Source organism: Staurois parvus, unplaced genomic scaffold (assembly GCF_062004578.1).
Source record: "Staurois parvus isolate SC_StPar_1 unplaced genomic scaffold, SC_StPar_1.0 ptg000022l, whole genome shotgun sequence".
Taxonomy (NCBI): Eukaryota; Metazoa; Chordata; class Amphibia; order Anura; family Ranidae; genus Staurois; species Staurois parvus.
Window position 1 is genome coordinate 3,872,223 of NW_028317818.1, and position 20,281 is coordinate 3,892,503.

General features: G+C 41.2%; 1 protein-coding gene across 1 annotated transcript in view; it reads right to left on the reverse strand.

Annotated features, from left to right (window-relative positions):
- Positions 1-204: 204 nt before the first annotated feature.
- LOC149472185 (ectonucleotide pyrophosphatase/phosphodiesterase family member 7-like) overlaps positions 205-20,281 on the reverse strand; it is a 62,876-nt gene continuing 42,799 nt past the window's right edge. Inside the window, exons 4-6 of the mRNA XM_089692028.1 lie at positions 19,147-19,402; positions 3,377-3,482; positions 205-568 (exon numbers count right to left, since the gene is read on the reverse strand). Of these exons, the coding sequence (XP_089548154.1) occupies positions 556-568; positions 3,377-3,482; positions 19,147-19,402 (375 nt within the window). The 3' untranslated portion in view covers positions 205-555. The remainder of the gene's footprint in view (positions 569-3,376; positions 3,483-19,146; positions 19,403-20,281) is intronic.

Consider the following 20,281-nt stretch of genomic DNA (forward strand, 5'->3'; position numbering starts at 1 on the left):
CTTGGTCCACCCCTGCCCTCCTGCTGTTGACCCCCCCCCATGATCACTATTTGAGATGATTTCTCTTCAATGGAACATTCGAGAGCACATGCAACGGTTGGTGAGTATCCACTATCTTCTTTACAGGGAAGTATTTTGTTAAAATTTCAGTCAATATGACTTCAAACAGCTGCAGTGTTCTTGTAGCATGACAGGAGGACCAGATCTGAATAATACTACCTTTATTAGGTAAAGCAAGAACCAGAGAAAAAAGGCACATTGACATTTTTGTTTTATTCTTTGGATAACTGACGTATGACAGATCTTAGCACACACTTATATACGTGGTCTTAATTTAAAATAAAAGATAAAATCTTACTTAGTATTTTATCATTTTTATGATTCTCAGGAAAGAAACAGTTGAGAAAACTGTATGCAGATTACTACATCAACTAACATGGATTTTGAGATGTGTAATTTAGCTACATGAAAATGATTTCCATTTCAGTAAATTTTCAAAGGTTTTATCTTTTTGTTTGACTTTCTCAAAATCCTTTAGTGTTGTTCAACATTTTGTTATTTTTTGCCTCTGCGAAAAAAGAAAGAAAAACATCTTTAGCTATTCATCCACCATAACACACAATTGAAACATAGGGCTACACTAATGCAAACACTGACATATCCATAAAATACGTGAATAGGTAGATGCTATAACAATTGCATATAATAAATTATTAAAAAACATATGAATGAGGCAGTGAACTCTCTACATCGTCTTTCAGATGATGTTCCTATACAAAAAACAATATATAGTGAACATTATAGTGACAATCCCATGAAGATGTAGTCCCGTAGCCCGAAAATGTGCTCTTTCACCTACATCGTCTTTCAGATGATGTTCCTATACAAAAAACAATATATAGTGAACATTATAGTGACAGTCCCATGAAGATGTAGTCCCGTAGACCGAAAATTTACTCTTTCACCTTGTGCAGACAATAAGCGAATGGCTCACTCACCAGAAAAAATAGACCCCAGATAAGATGGTCAGGTTTATTATCATAGATGTGGATGACCAACAACAGGATCTCCTAAATCAGACCTCCCAGTCTCCTAGCTATTTACCCTGAGGTCATCACAGAGGACAAGGGGGCACTCTTTACGTCTGAAGGAAAATAAATTTAATCTCCAAACACGGAAAGCGTTCTTCACAGTGAGAGCTGTGAAAATGTGGAATAGACTCCCTCAAGAGTTGGTTCTGGCCAGCTCAGTGGATTGCTTCCAAAAAAGGCCTGGATTCTTTCCTAGATACACAGAATATAACTGGATACTAACATTTATAGGTAAAGTTGATCCAGGGAATATCCGATTGCCTCCCAGGGGATCAGGAAGGAATTTTTTTCCCAGCAGGAGCAAATTGATCCTTCTTTGCTAGTTTTTTTTGCCTTCCTCTAGATCAACTGAGGGTATATGATTATAATTTTTTTTATGGTTGAACTGGATGGACTTTTGTCTTTTTTGAGCCAGACTAACTATGTAACTATGCATGCTCTTTTTTACTCCCATCAGGGATCTAAAGATTACTGTTTCTATATAACGAACCTCTTCTTTCTTGCAAATTGTGCCATAAAAGGTTCTCAGTTCTTTTGTGTAAAGTTAAAGTTACATTAAAAAGTATAAACAATAAAACAATCAGTAAACTATAATAATTACTTCTATAAATACTTATAAATAATAATCTCAAAAAATCTGTACAGCTAAAAACATACACAATAAAAACACAACAGCAATGCACGGACTTATAGAAGACCCCTATATATCCTAAAGTTCACCACACTAAAAACATTTCATGCAATATGCATCCACCAATAGCATTCCAAAAGAGTGTTATAACGCTCTAACCAGGAATCAAGTTAAAGTGTAAGGCCCCATGTACATGGGATACTTCTGGATGATGGAAACTGACTGCTGAAAAATGTAGGTTAAAAAATGTCTGTTTAGCCTCGTTTGCATAACGCGTTTTTGTGCGTTTGCATTTAGAAGCATTTTTTAAAGATAACCACAGGAAAAACCTCCCAAATGCCCAGAATGTACTGCTAAGTGGTAAATTATTAACTATTTCGGACTGTTTCAGAAAAATACAGAGAGTAGAAGCAGAGAGAGCAGTATGTGTTGAAAAAGGTGTTTGGTGGAGTGAGTCATTAAGGCCACCTGGCAGGGGGTCTTCATGCGGAATTTGAGGTGTGAATGGTCATTAACATATCTTTTGTTTCCAAGGGTGGGAGAGTGTTTTGTCCATTTGAGTACCTTGAAAACACTTTACATGCATTTTTCATGATGAAAAAAGGCTCTGGACAACATCGGGAACTGGAAGAGTTAAAAACAATTTTCAAACGCAAACGCTTATAAACGCGATTTGCCGCATTTAGCCGCGTTTAGTTGCATTTACAAGCGTTTTGCGTTTGAAACGCTGATAAAATCGACTGCCTTTGTTATGATGCATTATTGTTTCTCGCCTACATTGTTGGTTGAGGTTCACCATTTTCTCAGGTAGCAGTTTCCCCAAAGTGGTGATTACCTATCCTGGTTTGGAACACTAGGTTGATCCTGGGTGTCCTTTTATCAGTGTAGCAATTTCCATCTTCACTTTTGCCTTTTTTTGCCTAGCCTATGAATAAGTATTGACTCTTTCAGATACACCTCGTAGTAAGGTTTTCATATCTGATGGGTTTTTCAGTGGCTGTTGCCCACTGCTCAGTTGGACTGTTTTTGGATGTTAAATACTTCTAAGAATTTTTTAGTTCCTGTGTACCTTAATGGATGATAAAGAAAATAAGTGGCATGATGGTTGGAGGTAGGGTTATTTGATATATGGCTTAATAGGTTTTGTTGTTTGCTGATGTCCAAACCTCCTGTGGGTGGCATTATAACTCAAATGTATTGCTACATTCCTGGGTCCCTCTATGGACTTCAAGAAAAGATTTTATGTTACTTATAGAAACAATTGAGTACTGTCCGTGATACTTTTTTTATTTGCACTAACATACAATTTTGAGGACAAGCTTTCGGGGAATGTCCCCTTCTTCAGGTCCAAGCAGTACCCCAAGAAGGGGACATTCCCCGAAAGCTTGTCCTCAAAATTGTATGTTAGTGCAAATAAAATAAGTATCACGGACAGTACTCAATTGTTTCTGTCGCAAATGCACTAATACGGCTACAATCACCTCAAGCAAAATGTTACTTATAAAAACCTTATTTGCTTGTCTCCTGTATAGATAACAGCTTTGTGGTTTGCTATAACAGTAATACAACACTCTAGTATTATCAATGTGCAGCACTAGGATGTTTATATTCACAATTGTAGCTTCATAGTGAGAAAGATTATCTTAGTACTTACTGTTTCTTTCTTTTTATAGCGATGTATGGGACATAGAAAAGGAAAACTAGCACTATCACTCCAGTTATTGCAGACAACACAATTGCAGCCACGTTCACTGAGTTATCTACGAAATGAAACAAATTATTTAAAAAACACAATATCCCTTATAATTGTAAAAAGCTATATTAAGGTCAATTCAGCCACTCGGTCACACAGAAGTGGTGTATGGTAAGGTCGGAGTGTAGAGCATTCTTTCTCTTACCCTTCACCACCCTCAAACAACCCTCTGATGCTCCACATGTGGATAACAGCTACTCATATCCTGCTATTGATATACTGAACTTTAGGTTCATGGTGCATAGTTGCATACAGTACAGTTACAGCCAATCAGGTGCAGTTTAAACAAAATGAAGTTTTCCCTGTTTATTGCCCTGTATTCATGATTACATTGATTTCTATGAAGCCTGTGCAGCCAGGTTTTACCGCAATTGGAAAACACAATTTTGTTTCTTCTGTTGGTTAAACTGGATGGACTTGTTCCTTTTTTTCAACCAGATTAACTATGTAACCATAAAACAGATTTACTAAAGAGCCACATGAATCGAAGAGAAGTTAAGGGAAGCAAAGTAAATCTGTATAAAATGTCCCAACAATGTGGAAGTTAACATAGAAAGAAAGCTTCAAATGACTAGCAACTGGAACACATGTTTACTTTACTGTAATTTATTTCAAACTAGAAGTGCATCTATTATATCTTTATCTTTATATTGCAGCTTACCAATCCTTGGGTATAGTGACTGTATTAGTTTTCTTCTTTTTCAGACTTCTTTCCTTTATTTTCACCTGGTGTTCCTGCCATTACCTTAATTCCTGCCCTAGTGTGACATCACCCACTAACCATACTGTATCTGTGAAGGATCAGCATTGAAACCCTATACTTCTCTCCTGATCTGGGCTACAGACACCTCTCATCTCCATAACACAGGCATTTGGTATTTTGTAGTCCACAACGGATCAATTGGAAGGCTAAAACTTTTACACAAGTATTTTTGTACTTTCACAAAATTGAAAAAGGAATAAAAATGAATGTTGCCACCACATCTATGGGACAACTTGAGTCAACACAACCTTATTTGTGCTGCAGCCCCCCTAATACTTACCTGAGCCCCATCGCGATCCAGCAATGTGCACTAGAGCCTTGGCTCTCTGGGGACTCTCCCTCCTCATTGGCGGAGACAGCAGCAGGAGCTATTGAGAGAGATGGGTGGAGCTGAGGGGGCAGGGCCGAGGTCCTATGGACACACAGAGCAGGGCATGTGGCTTGCTCTGGCGGCACTCGGTAGGAGGGAGAGGCCAGGAATGTAGGCGGGGACCCAAGAAGAGGATGATTGAGGCTGCTCTGTGCAAAACCATTGCACAGAACAAGTAAATATGACATATTTGTTATGTTTAAAAAAAAACCCCCAAAAAACATTGCCTTTAAAGCGGAGCGCCACCCAAAAGGGGAAGTTCTGCTCATCTCCCGTTCCCCGTTTCCTATTTTGACAGGTACCAGCTCCCACTTCCAATATGACCGCCTAGGCAATCAGAAATGGAGGTTCTACTACCTACCTCCACCCCCTCTGCAGTCTTCTGGGATACGTAACAGGTCCCAGAAGACTGTGGTACCATTCACAATGCCCAGCGCTGCTCGCACATGCGCAGTGAGCGCCCGGCTGTGAAGCTGCAAGCTGTCACAGCCAGGTGTCTGCACTTAAGATGCCGGCACTGGGAGAGAGGACCACTGGTGAACCTGGCTGGGGTGAGAACACTGCTGGATGGAGGGGCAAGTGAGTGGCCATTTTTTTAAAATTTAGACTCTACAACTTTTGTAGCTGCTGACTTTTTTTTTTTTACAGGAGACTGGAGCTCTGCTTTCATATCACTTTGAGAAAAGGTTGTTCCAGCTTTAGGGGAGAGAGGAAGAATAAGGCATTGTCAGTGAGAATACTGAGATTTTTGTAAGAGGTATTTCTGACATAGTGACTGCGAATGTCAGGGAGCAGTGATGTCACCCATAGGCTCCCATGTCCTATCTGTTGTCAGTGCTCCATCCTCTCCACTAAAGCATCTTTGACTAACACAAGGAACCATATTACAGGACTGGACCAGAGTGGCCTGAAAATTGGTACAAACGTTGCATTAATAGCTTTCTTCCACAGGGTAGTTAGTATAGGTGTTAGGAGGGGGTGGGCGCAATTTTAAGATTAGTTAGGTATACACCAGAATTCTACTTTATGCTGGTTTCTAACAGCATTTAAGCACCTGGTAACCATCCTCTAACTGGTAGTCAGGAGCAAAAAAGAAAAAAGCTGATTGAAATAAAACACTTTTTCTGAGTTAAGAATAAATATATGAACAGATTTTTTTAAAAAAGAGTTTGTATCATTTCAAGCATTTTCACAGATAATGTTCTAGCTATAGGCCTAGGACAGCTGGCTGTCCGTGTGCAGGTTTGATTTCTGGGATGCAATCTGGGACAAAGACATGTCGGGACAGCCTTTGAAAAACCATGACTGTCCCGGCAAATTCATGACACTTGGCAACTATGCAGGTGCTGTGTGCAGGCAGCATATGTTAGTCTATGGGGACACATTGGCTGCTTGTCCTAATTTGCTAGGCATGCAAGTGCAGGGTAAGCAGCTCCAAATGCCTAGCTCCAGTATGCAGTGCCAGGGGCGGTCGCATGGTCTGGACTGTCAGTGACTCTGCAGCCACACACAGAGCCAGCGCTGCAGCTCATCTCCCACTTCTCGAATGCCGGTGAGAAGAGAGGGAGACAGTCACAGCACCCTGGAGAAGAGCCTGCCTACCTTCTCAGGACATCAGAAGACACTAATTGGCTGTTGTGCAGCCTGGGAGGAAAGAGAACTGCAGGGAACTATCTGGGACCATGGAAAATGTAGTCCACAGGAGACATCTTTCTAATAATCCAAGTATGGTATGGAACTACAAGTCCCAGGAAAAGAAGAATCTGGAGCAGATGAAAGAAGGAACACAAGGAAGAAGAAGGAGACTTTGCATCCACATTTACGCAGAGGTGGATGAATGCCACTGCCAGGGGCTGAGTCACTGCTGACATCACCAGTTCCCTGATTTTCAAAATACAGGTGTTCCTCGGTTTACGAACACCTCTGTTAATGTAATTTTCAGTTTACGAATGAAAATCCATTGAAAATAATGCCTCTGTTTACAAATTTTTTTCGCAATACGAAGCAAGTTTCCCCAGGATGCATTGCACCTGGCAGGTTTATAGAGCCGGCCCTGTGCTTTTAAAGTGCACTTTATAAAGAGTTTTGGACAGATAAGACTTTTTTTTACTTTTTTCTGACCTCCGAAACTGATTAATTGGTTTTCAATGCATTTACAAATTAATTTTTAATCATGTCCCTGTACAATATTTATGCCTTTGCCTTTAACCACCTTCCGCCCGCCCTATAGTACAATGACGGGCGCAAGGTGGTTCTCCCTTTTTTTTAAAATTTAAATATTTATTCGTTTTCCGTATAAAATACAAATTTCATCATCTCTCTCATATAACATACAAAACTTTCAAGTGTATCCAAACCATTAATTATATCCCTATCTATCTTTATTTCCCTTCTATCTTTATTCCCTTTACCACCCCCCCCAACTAATGCCCCCACCCGCCCCGACAAACCAACCCCCCCCCCACAAGTAAAACCACCCACTCTGCATTTCTCATTACATCTTTTCTTAAGTAATATATACTTTCACCTCTTCCACTCTACTACTTCATATATTTCACCTTGGACGCAAAATCTTCCCATTTTCCCACCTCCTGTAATATAACCTCATCTTGTCTTCTTGCATATAATACAGTTTCTCCATCCTACATATCTAGTTTACTCTTTCCACCCAATCCTCTTCTCTCGGCACCTCTGAGCTATGCCAAAACCTAGGTATCAGACCCTTTGCCGCATTCAGATAATGCCATATGCCCGATCTATGTATTTATTCACTGATCGCTCTGTACTATGTAGTAGACACAACTCTGGGTCCAAGCCTATCTTTATCCCAGAGATTATCCCAATTAAATGAACCATTGTCCCTCAAAAACCTTGAATCTTTGGGCACTCCCACCATATATGATATAACGTACCTATCTTTCCACACCCCCTCCAACACTCTGGTGCATTCTCCCCACTCATCTTGTATTCGACATACGGTGCAATGTGCCATCTTGCTAAACACTTATAGTTTACCTCCACCTCTCTCATACTTATATTCTCGTGTGTTAATCTATATATTTTCCTCTGTTTTTCTTCATCAATCTCTATTCCCAAATCCCTTTCCCATTTTACTATATGCATTGCCTTTGTGTGTGTGTCTAACTCAGTGAGAATCTTATAAACTTTTGCTGTGCCCTGTTTCCCATCTCCACGTGATTCCAACAACCTCTCAAACAGATTCCAATCCTTTCTCAATCTCATAGAAAAACAAAATAAATATTGAGCCACGAGGAAAAAAGTCATAATGTACTGTATTTAAGCACCTTCCGCCCGCCCTATAGTACAATGATGGGCGCAAGGTGGTTTTCTCGTTCTGATAGGACGTCATATGACGTCCTACCATTCTCACTGCGCATGCACGGCTCAGGGAGCGTGCAGCGCGGTGATCGCCGATCTGCTGTGTCCCTCGGACACAGCGGATCACGGAAAGAGCCGAAGATGTCGGCTCGGTCATGTGATCAGCTGTGTCCAATCACAGCTGATCACATGTAAACACGGAAATACCGGTTATCGGCATTTCTCTCCTCTCGAGCTGTCACGCTGACAGCTCGAGAGGAGAGCCGGTAATCGGCTTTCCGCGGAGGGGACATGTGCACTGATCATCAGGGCACTGATGATCAGTGTGGCCCCAGAAGTGCCACCTGTCAGTGCTCATCAGTGCCAGTGTCCATCAGTGCCACATCAATGCCACATATCAGTGCATACCAGTGCACATCAATGCCACATAGCAGTGCCCATCTGAGCTGCCTTTCAATGTCACCCATCAGTGCCACCTATCAATGCCAATCAGTAACACCTATCAGTGCTGCCAATCAGTTGCACCTATCAGTGCCAGTCAGTGCTGCCTAACAGTGCCAGTCAGTGCTGCCTTATAGTGCCAGTCAGTGCTGCCTATCAGTGTCATGTATCAGTGCTGCCTTTCAGTGCCCATCAGTGATGCCTGTCAATGCCCATCAGTGCAACCTACCAGTGCCTCCTCATCAGTGCCCATCAGTGCCACCTATCAGTGTCCATCAGTGCAGCCTATCAGTGTCCATCACTGCAGCCTCATTAGCGCACATCAGTGAAGGAGAAATATCACTTATTTACAAAATTGTATAACAACAACTAAGAAAAAACTTTTTTTTCTTCAAAATTTTCAGTGGTTTTTGCTTTGTTTTAAGAAAAAATAAAAATCCCAGAGGTGATTAAATACCACCAAAAGAAAGCTCTATCTGTCTCAAAAAAATAATAAAAAATTTCATATGGGTACAATGTTGCATGACCGCACAATTGTCATTCAAAGTGTGATAGCGCTGAAAGCTGGAAATTGGCCTGGGCAGAAGGGGGTATAAGTGCCCTGTAGGCTAGTGGTTAAAATGCACTTTATAAAAAAACATCAAAAAAAGAAAACATAATATAATTTATACTGATGTGTATATTTCACTTTTTGATGTAATATCTTAAGAGTGGGGAAACTAGATAATTACAATTATGTGCTTTTTGAGAATTAGGAGTGGAGGTACTGAGAAAGGAATGCAATAGTAAATGGGATTAATGCACACATAAATAAATAGGGCTGTAAGAACCTTTCCCAGTGCTTTCAAAGTTTGGTGTGTGTGGGCTTACGAATGGAATTGTCGTTGTGCACCAAAGTGAGATCTCCCATGAGTATTTTGATGCATTTAGTTTTGGTTACACAACAAACGTTTTTTTATTGTTTATAAGCGATTGCAAAAATCTATTTATCACTTCATCACATCTTGCTCTAAGATACCCATGAGAATAATATTGTGCTTTCATGATACTTTTATGCAGCAGACCTGTCTTACCTGGCACAGAGGTGAATGTAAAATAGTGACAGTGTTGATCTGATATCCAATTAACAATTAGGTTGTTAGAGAAGACAGTAGCAAGGACACATAAATTGTGAAGTCAACATGCAGAGATGCTGACTAATGTTGAATCAATAATTTTCCTTCACAGTCAGCAACTCTGTGCAGGGCTGTAAATAATTGTGTTTCCTGTGTGGGGGTTAGTTAGGTAGCATGGACAACTGCACCGCAGCAATCTATAGGTGTGGCAAAATTGTTCTAACAGTGGAAGGGGTTTATAACTTCAGCCTTCTCACTATGTACATGGTAACATATGCCACAATCCTTATACCCAAAAAATATCACTTATAAAAAATGAAACTCTTCCACTATATGTCCTTTTCTGTACACAGCCTACCTGGAAGAACAAGTTCAATAACATAGTCAATGACTACTTAGCAACCAGCAACTGTTGTACAATATAACATAAAGAGTGCAGGAGTCAGGAGTATGTCAAATACAGCCCAGCATGCAGAGTCCAGTTAAAGCCACCAGTTTTGTTTCTAGATAAGCTGCTTTAAACGTCACTTAAGTTTCTTTTGTGGACCAAAGACTTTTGGTGGAGGGAGTGTATAGTCTGGCTGGTGACCCCTTTAAGTCAACCAGCAGAACATTCTTTCCAATGCATCTCTTTTTCCTTTCATGCTAATGGTGAAAAGTGCAGGAATGAGAAAGTGTCTTAAACACAAAAGGTGTTGCAGCCATTTTGGTGTAGACTAAGAGTGGAAGGAAGGCTTGTGATTGCAGCCTAGGGTAATATTGCCCCTAGCAATGGCAGAGGAGGATCCTGATTGGCTGCTGAGTGACTAGGACTGTAGCCCTGCCCACCAGACCCAATTGAAAGGGGTGCAGAGCCACACAGTGTACAGAGCACAGGAAGCCATGTGGAGGCTAGCACCATGAGAAAGTGGACTGCTGGGCTTCTGTATAGTGATAGGAGCCTGGAGGGACCTTTTACTCAGCTGCAGCCCCGGGATTGTGTATAAAACTGACAGGTGAAAGCAGTCGGGCATCTGCACTGCTGCTTGATTGGTTTCACAGCCCCTGGTACCAGTAACCCCTGTGTGCGCTCTCCTGCCATGTATCACGTGACCATCTGCAGGCCCGAGAAGCACCATGGTGCTGGGGAGTGGAAGGGAGAAAGGCCAGTGGCCGAACGTGACCCAGAAGGCAATGTGTATAACATCACTTCCGGATCACCCTTGTCACTTTCTCAGCACAACTGAGAAGCAGTGTATTGCAATTCGGTCTGCATTGCAGTAGATCAAGTGGAGCCCAGAGGAGACATGCAGTGTCTTTTAGACTCTGTATGTTTCAATAAAGAGAACCTGTCACCTAAAAATTTTAATTTTATTGCAAAAAAATAAAGTTACACCCAAGAACATAACATCCCCCACCCAAAAAATTTTTGAGGCCCCCACCCCCACATACAAACGTAACGCACATGTCATGGCACCTATGCGTGAAAACATTGATTGCAATACATATGTTACATATTGCCACACACACCGGAGTGAGAGCAGTAATTCTAGCACAAGACCTCTTCCGTAACACTAAACTGACTGGCGGCACTGATGGACGGCACTGTTGGGCACTGACGGATGGGTGCAACAGCTGGGTGGCACTGATGTGCATTGGTGGGTGGCACTGCCAGGCACTGATGGGTAGCACTGCTGGACACTGATGATCAGAGTACTGATCATCAGTGCCCTGATCATCAGTGCAGATCTGCTCTGTGACATTTGCTGGTTATCAGCAGTACACAGCATGGGGAAAGTGTTGCTGATAACCAGCAACTGTATTTACATTGGATATTTATCATTGGACACAGCTTATCATGTGGTAAAAGGCTACTGTGATTGGCCTTTTACCTAGTCATGTGATCAGCTGTGTCTGTAGGAAACATCAATCACTGACAGTGCCGGGTGCACTCCGCTGGGGGGTGCACGGGGGGCGTGTTCTGGGAGGACATCATATGACGCCCTCCCAGAACTGTACAACCATGCTGTAGCTGTCATTCGACTATAGCACGATTGTAAAGTGGTTAACAAGCAGTAAAAGTGCTTTAACTCAAGCCACCCCTGGCCTCTCTAGCTGCTGGTACTGTGAAGTAATTGCCAAAAAACCTCAAAGATTAAAAAAAAAAAAAAAACTCTTTTAATTGCTTCCTTAAGATGTGTTAAATATCCCATTAAAAGCATTTTATTATATCTGTCTGAAAAAAATTATGAATTACATAGCTGTTCATTTAGCCAGTGATTTTGTGAGCTGTTAACTTCCTGTACTCTCTTCCTCTGTGGACAGTTTCAGTTAGCATTGTTCCCAGCTGTCTCCATTGACTACAATCACCTCCTATTTTATTATATGAAAAGGGGGTGGTGGTACAAAGTCCTAACACACTCCCTTCCTAGGGTGACAATGCTGCTTCTACCAGATACTGCACAGCTGTCACCCTAAGATAGCAAGTATGTTCCTGGCAAGATCACCATTTGAAAATAAATAAGAAAAAGTGTAAAAAAAAAAAAGAAAAGAAAATTAGTCACTACATAAGGAAAGGTAAGCTGCAATACAGGTAAAACTTGAAAAATTAGAATATCGTGCAAAAGTTCATTTATTTCAGTAATGCAACTTAAAAAGTGAAACTAATATATGAGATAGACTCATTACATGCAAAGCAAGATAGTTCAAGCCGCGATTTGTCATAATTGTGATGATTATGGCTTACAGCTCTTGAAAACCCCAAATCCACAATCTCAGAAAATTAGCATATTGTGAAAAGGTGCAATATTCTAGGCTCAAAGTGTCCCACTCTAATCAGCTAATTAAGCCATAACACCTGCAAAGGGTTCCTGAGCCTTTAAATGGTCTCTGAGTCTGGTTCAGTAGGAATCACAATCATAGGAAAGACTGCTGACCAGACAGTTGTGCAGAAAACCATCATTGACACCCTCCATAAGGAGGGAAAGCCTCAAAAGGTAATTGCAAAAGAAGTTGGATGTTCCCAAAGTGCTGTATCAAAGCACATTAATAGAAAGTTATGTGGAAGGGAAAAGTGTGGAAGAAAAAGGTGCACAAGCAGCAGGGATGACCGCAGCCTGGAGAGGATTGTCAGGAAAAGGCCATTCAAAAGTGTTGGGGACTTTCACAAGGAGTGGACTGAGGCTGAAGTCAGTGCATCAAGAGCCACCACAAACAGACGGATCCTGGACATGGGCTTCAAATGTATTCCTCTTGTCAAGCCGCTCCTGAACAACAAACAATGTCAGAAGCGTCTTACCTGGGCTAAAGAAAAACAGACCTGGTCTGTTGCTCAGTGGTCCAAACTCCTCTTTCCTGATGAGAGCAACTTTTGCATCTCATTTGGGAACCAAGGACCCAGAGTATGGAGGAAGAATGGAGAGGCACACACTGCAAGATGCTTGAAGTCCAGTGTGAAGCTTCCACAGTCTGTGTTGATTTGGGGAGCCATGTCATCTGCTGGTGTTGGTCCACTGTGCTTCATTAAGTCCAGGGTCAACGCAGCCATCTACCAGGAGATTTTGGAGCACTTCATGCTTCCTTCCGCACACGAGCTTTATGGGGATGCTGACTTCATTTTCCAGCAGGACTTGGCACCTGCCCACACTGCCAAAAGCACCAAAACCTGGTTCAATGACCGTGGGATTACTGTGCTTGATTGGCCAGCGAACTCGCCTGACCTGAACCCCATAGAGAATCTATGGGGCATTGCCAAGAGAAAGATGAGAGACATGAGACCGAACATTGCAGAAGATCTGAAGGCAGCTATTGAAGCATCCTGGTCTTCCATAACACCTCAGCAGTGCCACAGGCTGATAGCTTCCATGCCACGCCGCATTGAGGCAGTAATTGCTGCAAAAGGGGCCCAAACCAAGTACTGACTACATATATATGCTTATACTTTTCAGAGGTCCGATATTGTTCTATGTACAATCCTTGTTTTATTGATTGCATGTAATATTCTAATTTTCTGAGATTGTGGATTTGGGGTTTTCATGAGCTGTAAGCCATAATCATCACAATTATGACAATCATGGCTTGAACTATCTTGCTTTGCATGTAATGAGTCTATCTTATATATTAGTTTCACCTTTTAAGTTGCATTACTGAAATAAATAAACTTTTGCACGATATTCTAATTTTTCTAATTGCACCTGTATGTTTCATTTTTGTTATTGTGCGTAGATACACTCCAAGTTGGTTTCTATCATTTTAGAAGCATCTGTTATGTGTTTGCATTAGAGGGCTGACAGGATTCTGCTGGCAATAAACAATAGCTGAGATTTCATGCCTCTGTTGTAAACTGTGAAGGTGAATATGCGGAACGCATCAAATTCTTATCCTGTCATCTGCAAGTCTCAGTGGGAATCCATATTTGTGAGGCAAAGCACCAATGTAAGAAAAAATGATTACCTTAGCAGTAATATCTGTTGTGTGAAAATCCCAGGAGGTCTGTGGTTTCTAAGATTCTGCAACTGCTATATCTGCCACTGACACCCATTACATAATAAAAGCCACTTAGATCATGCATCTTACTCATTCTAATATTTTTTTGCACATCAATTAAGGCAATTGATTATGCCTACATGATTTTGACTCATTCACATTTTTTTTTTGGCTACTTGTGTTAATCGACAGCTATCCTTATTAAATAAGTCCCAAACCTATTATTGTTTGTACCCTTACTAAAGATTTTTAACAGTGATTAGTAAACATTGATATTTTAAATAGGTGCCCCATTGTCTTGTGCAGGAATCTGCTGCCCTCTACTTTCTGTATTTATAAATAGTTGTGTTGCTCATCACAGAATTAATTATCCATAGCACTAACTGTCTCTGAGTTGTTTTGGAAACCGCAAAAGGGGGAAGTGAAGAGAGAGAGAGAGAGAGAGTATGAGACTCATCTCCTGTCCATGGAAAAGCTGTTGCTGAGTCCAGACTAGAAGCAGGGATTATTAGGCAAGTGCTTCTATACTCAATAGTTTACTATTATTGCCCATAGCTTTTGGGTGTATATATGTACCCAGGGCTTTTTTTCTCATAGGCGCAGAAACTCACCCCTAACAATAACAGTCAAAGGGGCATTGTTATATACCAGGAGTGCATTATGTACAGAGTTCAAAGCTGACAACAGAGCTCCAGGGGCATCTTTTTAAGTAGTGCTTTCAGCAAGCTGTTGTAGAATATACTTTATATGAGTGGCATATATTTAAGTATGGAATGTATGATGATATGTGTGCAGGAAAGGAGTGCAGTGTGTATGGTGGTGTGTGCAGGAAAGCGTGTGTGTTGTATGGAGGGTAGAATGGTGGGTATTATATGCAGGAGAGGAGTGCAGAGTGTATGATGGTAGATAATATTTCAGGAGAGGACTGCAGCATGTATGAAGGTAGGTAGTATGTTTAGGGGAGGATTGCGAAGGAGTGTATGACGGTGGGTAGTATGTTCATGAAAGGAGTGCAGAATGAAGAACAATGGGTAGTATGTTCACAAAAGGAGTGCAGAATGTATGACAGCAGTTAGTATGCTCAGGAGAGGAGTGTAGAGTGTATGACTGCAGGTAGTATGCACAGGAAAGGAGTTTGGAGTGTATGACAATAGGTTGTATGTTTAGAGTGTGGCGTGTAGAACAGTGGGTAGTATGTTCCCCAGGGAAGTGCAAAGTGTATGACGGTAGGTAGTATGCTCAGGAGAGGGGTGCGGAGGAGTGTATGATGGCAGGTAGTGGAGGAGAGGAGTTTAGATAGTATGAAGGTGCATGGTGTGAGTCGAGTGCGCCCCTGTACCTTTAAGGAGGGGTGGGCTCCCCCAGGTCCATCTGCCCTTGGTCTATCCATTAAATACATGTGCCTCTACTATGGGGGCTCTTAAAACTGAAGAGTTAGGAACTACAGAATACTGGGATGCTGTGCCGAGGCTCTGTAGCTTACGAATGTATTTGCAAATGTATGCTAACTAAAACCCTGTTTTTAACGCATACTGTTAGTCAGGTTAATTTGTTTGTTTGCAAGCTGGCTGGCAAGTTAGAGCTGGGAATTTTTCTTTTTTGTTGTTTGACATGCGCCGCCCTTCCATCTGCTCCTTGCTGTGAAGGCCAGTTATAGACTGGGGCAGTGGACATTTTTTGTACTGAGCAATCCTTAATTCAATGCTCTTGACTTCCCACAGCATCCTGCCAGCTTACCTCTTCCTAGGCTATGTACACTGGAACTGCCTTAGACATTAACTGTACTGGCAGCAGAAAAACACTAAACTTGACAAAAAATGCGTGTAAATGCAATACTGTGTTTAGTCGCATTTACCCACGTTTATCGCTTGGACGTTTATTAATTTCATTGGCCAGAGTACTTGCCATTGAAATGAATAAATGTCCAAACACTAAACGCAAAGTGCTTAGGAGCGTTTACACGCTCATTTGCCGCGTTTGGCGTTTTGGGCCAAAACGTTCCTCTCCTGAACACGATTCTTCTGAGTTCAGGAGAGGGATGCTTAACTGCCCCTAAACTCTGCTGCTCCTACACTCTGATAAAAGCTTATGTGTGCATGGACACATAGGTTTTTATTGAGTTGAGTTCAGGGGGTTTGGCAAAAAAATGTAAAAAATCTCCTAAACTCACGTTTAAGAACAACAGTGTACAAGAGGCCTTAAATCCTGGAATGAACTAGTGGAGGTTACTCACTACCTGATGGTATTTCCAAAGCTGGGCAGTAATCTCCCTTCCCACACGTATTCCAACAGCAGCCGGCAGTAGAGATGCTATGTCTCTGAGCTCTTTCTGCAGCCTGCACTAGAGGTACTGAGAGAGAACACCAGAGAGTGCAGAGGGAGATGGAGGTAAAAAGGCCGCAAGGGTACTGTTGAGCCACTGGCAGAACCGGGATAGGAATGCTGTACACTTATAGATACAGAAGACAGGCTTTTGTGTTTACAAGTTACAGTAGTGAGCCCCAAGCATAGTGCCAGCACCAAAGGTGGTGGAACTCTGTTCTGCCATGAATAAAAGCCCTGTATATACTGTATATGAAGTGTGGCATTTTAATTCCCGGAATGCCCGCAGCGTAGCACTGGTGGTAAGTCACACAGCCATTCGCACTCCAGTGTGTTCTGACATGTTCTAACTTGCACTCAAATAGCCCAGATCACTTGACTCGGCCATTATGAAGTAGCAGTAGTAACATGTAGTAACAGTAGAAGTAACATGTGTTTGCACTTTTGTGTTGGTGGAAAATGAGTGGCGGGAATCTGAAATGGCGGATTAACATCACATTTTGTGTGAAAATTGGCAAAAGTGTGAGTGAAACTGTAGCTCTGTTACAACAAACTTATAGTGAACATTCCATGAAGAAATCAAGTGGTTTTGAATGGCTTAGGTCATTTAAGGAGAAGCGGGAACATGTTTAAGATGACACAAGAAGTGGGGAGTCAAAAAACACAAAGGACGGATAAAAATGTGGACAGCGTGCAAACCCTCGTATGCTCATATAATAATATCATGGAGGAATGGAGGATCTGCCTGAATCCAGCTCTGTGCCTGAGAGCAGTGGATCTCAAATCTTGACAGAAGATCAGAAAGAACACCATCTTCAAATTTCATCCGATCCTTTGAAGAATGTAACAGGTGTTTGGTACGGTTATTACCGATACATTCCAAGAATTAAGTTGTCACAACTCATATCTACAGACTGGTGACAGAAGTATATCTGTCCCCTTATTGTTATCTAACATGCACTATACCAGATGACTACTGTAAGTCTAATATGGAGTGCGTGTGTAGAGGTCACCTTGCTGTATGTTGGTAATTACAATGATATGGTGAGGGGGGTCTGTAGCTGTCATCATCCCTTGAAGCTAACAAAGATAGAAACACTATGGGTGGGACTTTTTAAAGCACTGATCGACGAAATGTAAAAAATGTAAAGCGCAAATGTTAAAAAAGGATATTTTATTCAAAATCCATTAAAAGAACATATGTACTGACAATTTTGCGGTCACAATTGCATTAGGTTGCATACTAGATCATACATCTAGTAATCTCTTAGACTGTAAGCTCCAAGGAGCAGGGCCCTCCTAACCCTCTAGTATTGAACTGTATTGTTTCTGCATTATCTCCCTTTATTTTGTAAAGCGCTGAGCAAACTCTTGGCACTATATAAATCCTGTATAATATTAATAATAATCTGTAGTCAAGCATCCAATGTGTTTCGAGATCAGTAAACTTCTCTTCTTCAGGGATGCAATAAATGACTATGGTACATTCTATAATATAAAACCACAATCCATATAAACAGCTTTATGCTGAATATTTTTTTTGCATGATGTTGATTTGCTACAAGATAACATACTGGTCAGAATTGTCAGTACATTTGTTCTTTTAATGGATTTTGAATAAAATATCATATTTTTTAATTTGTGCTTCACGTTTTTTGGCTCGTTGATCAGTGCTGCATTTAAAAAGTCCCAGCCATAGGGACTATTTCTTTCTTTGCTGTATGTTGGTAGGTGAACCTGTTCATTGGAATAATGTTTACATCCAGCTCTTGCTATTTTAGTTAACCCTGTCCCTACAGGTTTATCTCAATATTCAACCCCCCCCCCAAAAAAAAAGAGGGCTATGATTGCTTGGTACGAACTGTGGATCTATTGTTTTGCAATATTCAACACCTCCCCACTGTACATAACTGAACTGCTTGAAGTTATTAGTCATGCCTTAAGGCTGGGGCCCTCTGATGTGGTCCTCGTCCACAAACCAGGGAAGGGTACTTCTAATATATCCTATGGGTTGGATGCACTTTCTGAAAGCACGCCAAAACTCCTGAATGAAGGAGTTTTGGTGCACTTTCAGAAAGTGCACTACTCCCCCAAGATATAATACTGTAGAAGTCTATGGCAAAGTACAGCTAACCAGCAGGAAAGCAGCAGGTGCAGTGTGCTGCACCCATGGTGATGGTAAACCACAGCACATCAGTGTGAAAGTAGCCTTATGGGGACTCAGGACAAAAGGGCTTGTTTACATTTGTGGTTTGGGAGGTGGTAAAACCCCATGGTTGAGACAAACGTTTACCATACCCCCCCAACCACTGGTGTAGTGTCAGGGGTTCATGATGGTGACCCTGCTCCATGCTCCAGGGGGCCCACACCTCCTTGGACAGGAGGAGAAGCATATTAAGGAACTGATCCTCTCCATTTTCCTCCTGCAACTACTGAAAGACGGCTTCTCCTCTCCCTCCCACTGGCATTCAGCGAACGAAAATGTTCATTATGCTATTCAAAATTAAAGACTCTTAATTCTGAACCATTTCATTTCATTGTGGCCCGCGACCACTTACCAAATCACATAGGTGGCCCTCGCTCTTGAAAAGGTTGAGAAATACTCCCTTAAGGGGAGTTTTCATTTATACAAAACAGAGTTTTTGACCCATTTTCATATTATTACTTTCTCCTTTTTACTTTTTTAATTTATACTGCTCAGCAAGCAAGTTAGACCATTCAAAATTAAGGGTGCTCAAGCATACATAATAAATTATATGCAAACACCTAGTAAGGCCCTGACTAAAAGCCGATGGTGGTTTGTATGAAACTCAGTGCATGCAGGTTAGGTGGCAATAAAAGTTGGGTTGTTACTTACTTTTCTGGTTTTTGGGTTGGTCCTCAAGGTCATTTGAAACTGCAAGTAAATCTTCGGTAATTGCGAGGGAACCATTGTGGGGCTCAGGAATAATACCCAAAAGTTCACACATTAGAGGGTATATATGTATGCTTTCAAAGGGTCCAGAAGTGTAATTCTTCTTGAAATCTGGACCAAATGCTCGGAATATCATTTGCATGTCCATTTCTAAGTTGTCAAATCCATGATCTCCCTTGTTAACATAAAAAATCACTCTCTGCAGAATGGAATAGAAAATAAAATATCATGTAATATTATCTAGTATAATATAATATACTGTATATTAACTAAATCGTTACAATTTGTGGAGTGAACTACAATGTACATAGAGTTGTTTGATTTGTACGCATATTATTATATTTATAAAATCCTTTTAATGCATACATTTAGGCATAATGGTATTTCTTTTTATACTGTTCAGAACTATATTTTTACAGACATAAATGCAAAAGTATTAGCCTCTGCAGTGTTCAGGTTGATGTAGTCTATTGAGATGAAAAGTAAACTTACCCATTCAAACCAATTTACAGACCCTCCATTTATATTCAGTGCCATGAAGTTCTCGAATTAACATTTACCTTTCACTTATACTACCATTTTAACCTCATTAGTTGTCTGAGTAGGAGTCATAGGAGCCAACACATAATTCTAATAAACAACAAGCAGAAACGATCACCAAAGAAAATATATCTAACCTAAATTTATAGAAGTATAGTTAGTATAAAAACTGCCCCATTTCATGTACTTTTAACAAAATGGATGAATTACATTTTAAAGTGGTATTAAAGTGATTCTAAAAGCTTATTTTTTTAAGGAAAAAATAACAAATGTCTTATACTTACCTGCTGTGTGTAGCGGTTTTGCACAGAGCAGCCCAGATCCTCCTCTTCTCCTGTCCTCCACCGGCGCTCCTGGCCCCTTCCTCCTGTCGGGTGCCCCCAAAGCAAGCATCTTGCAATGGGGCACCTGCTGCTTCGTATGTCCACTCACACATGGAACCACGACACGGCCCCGCCCCCTCTCTCTTCTCATTGGCTCACTGGCTGTGATTGATAGCAGTGGGAGCCAATGGCTCCCGCTTCTGTCTCAGCCATTG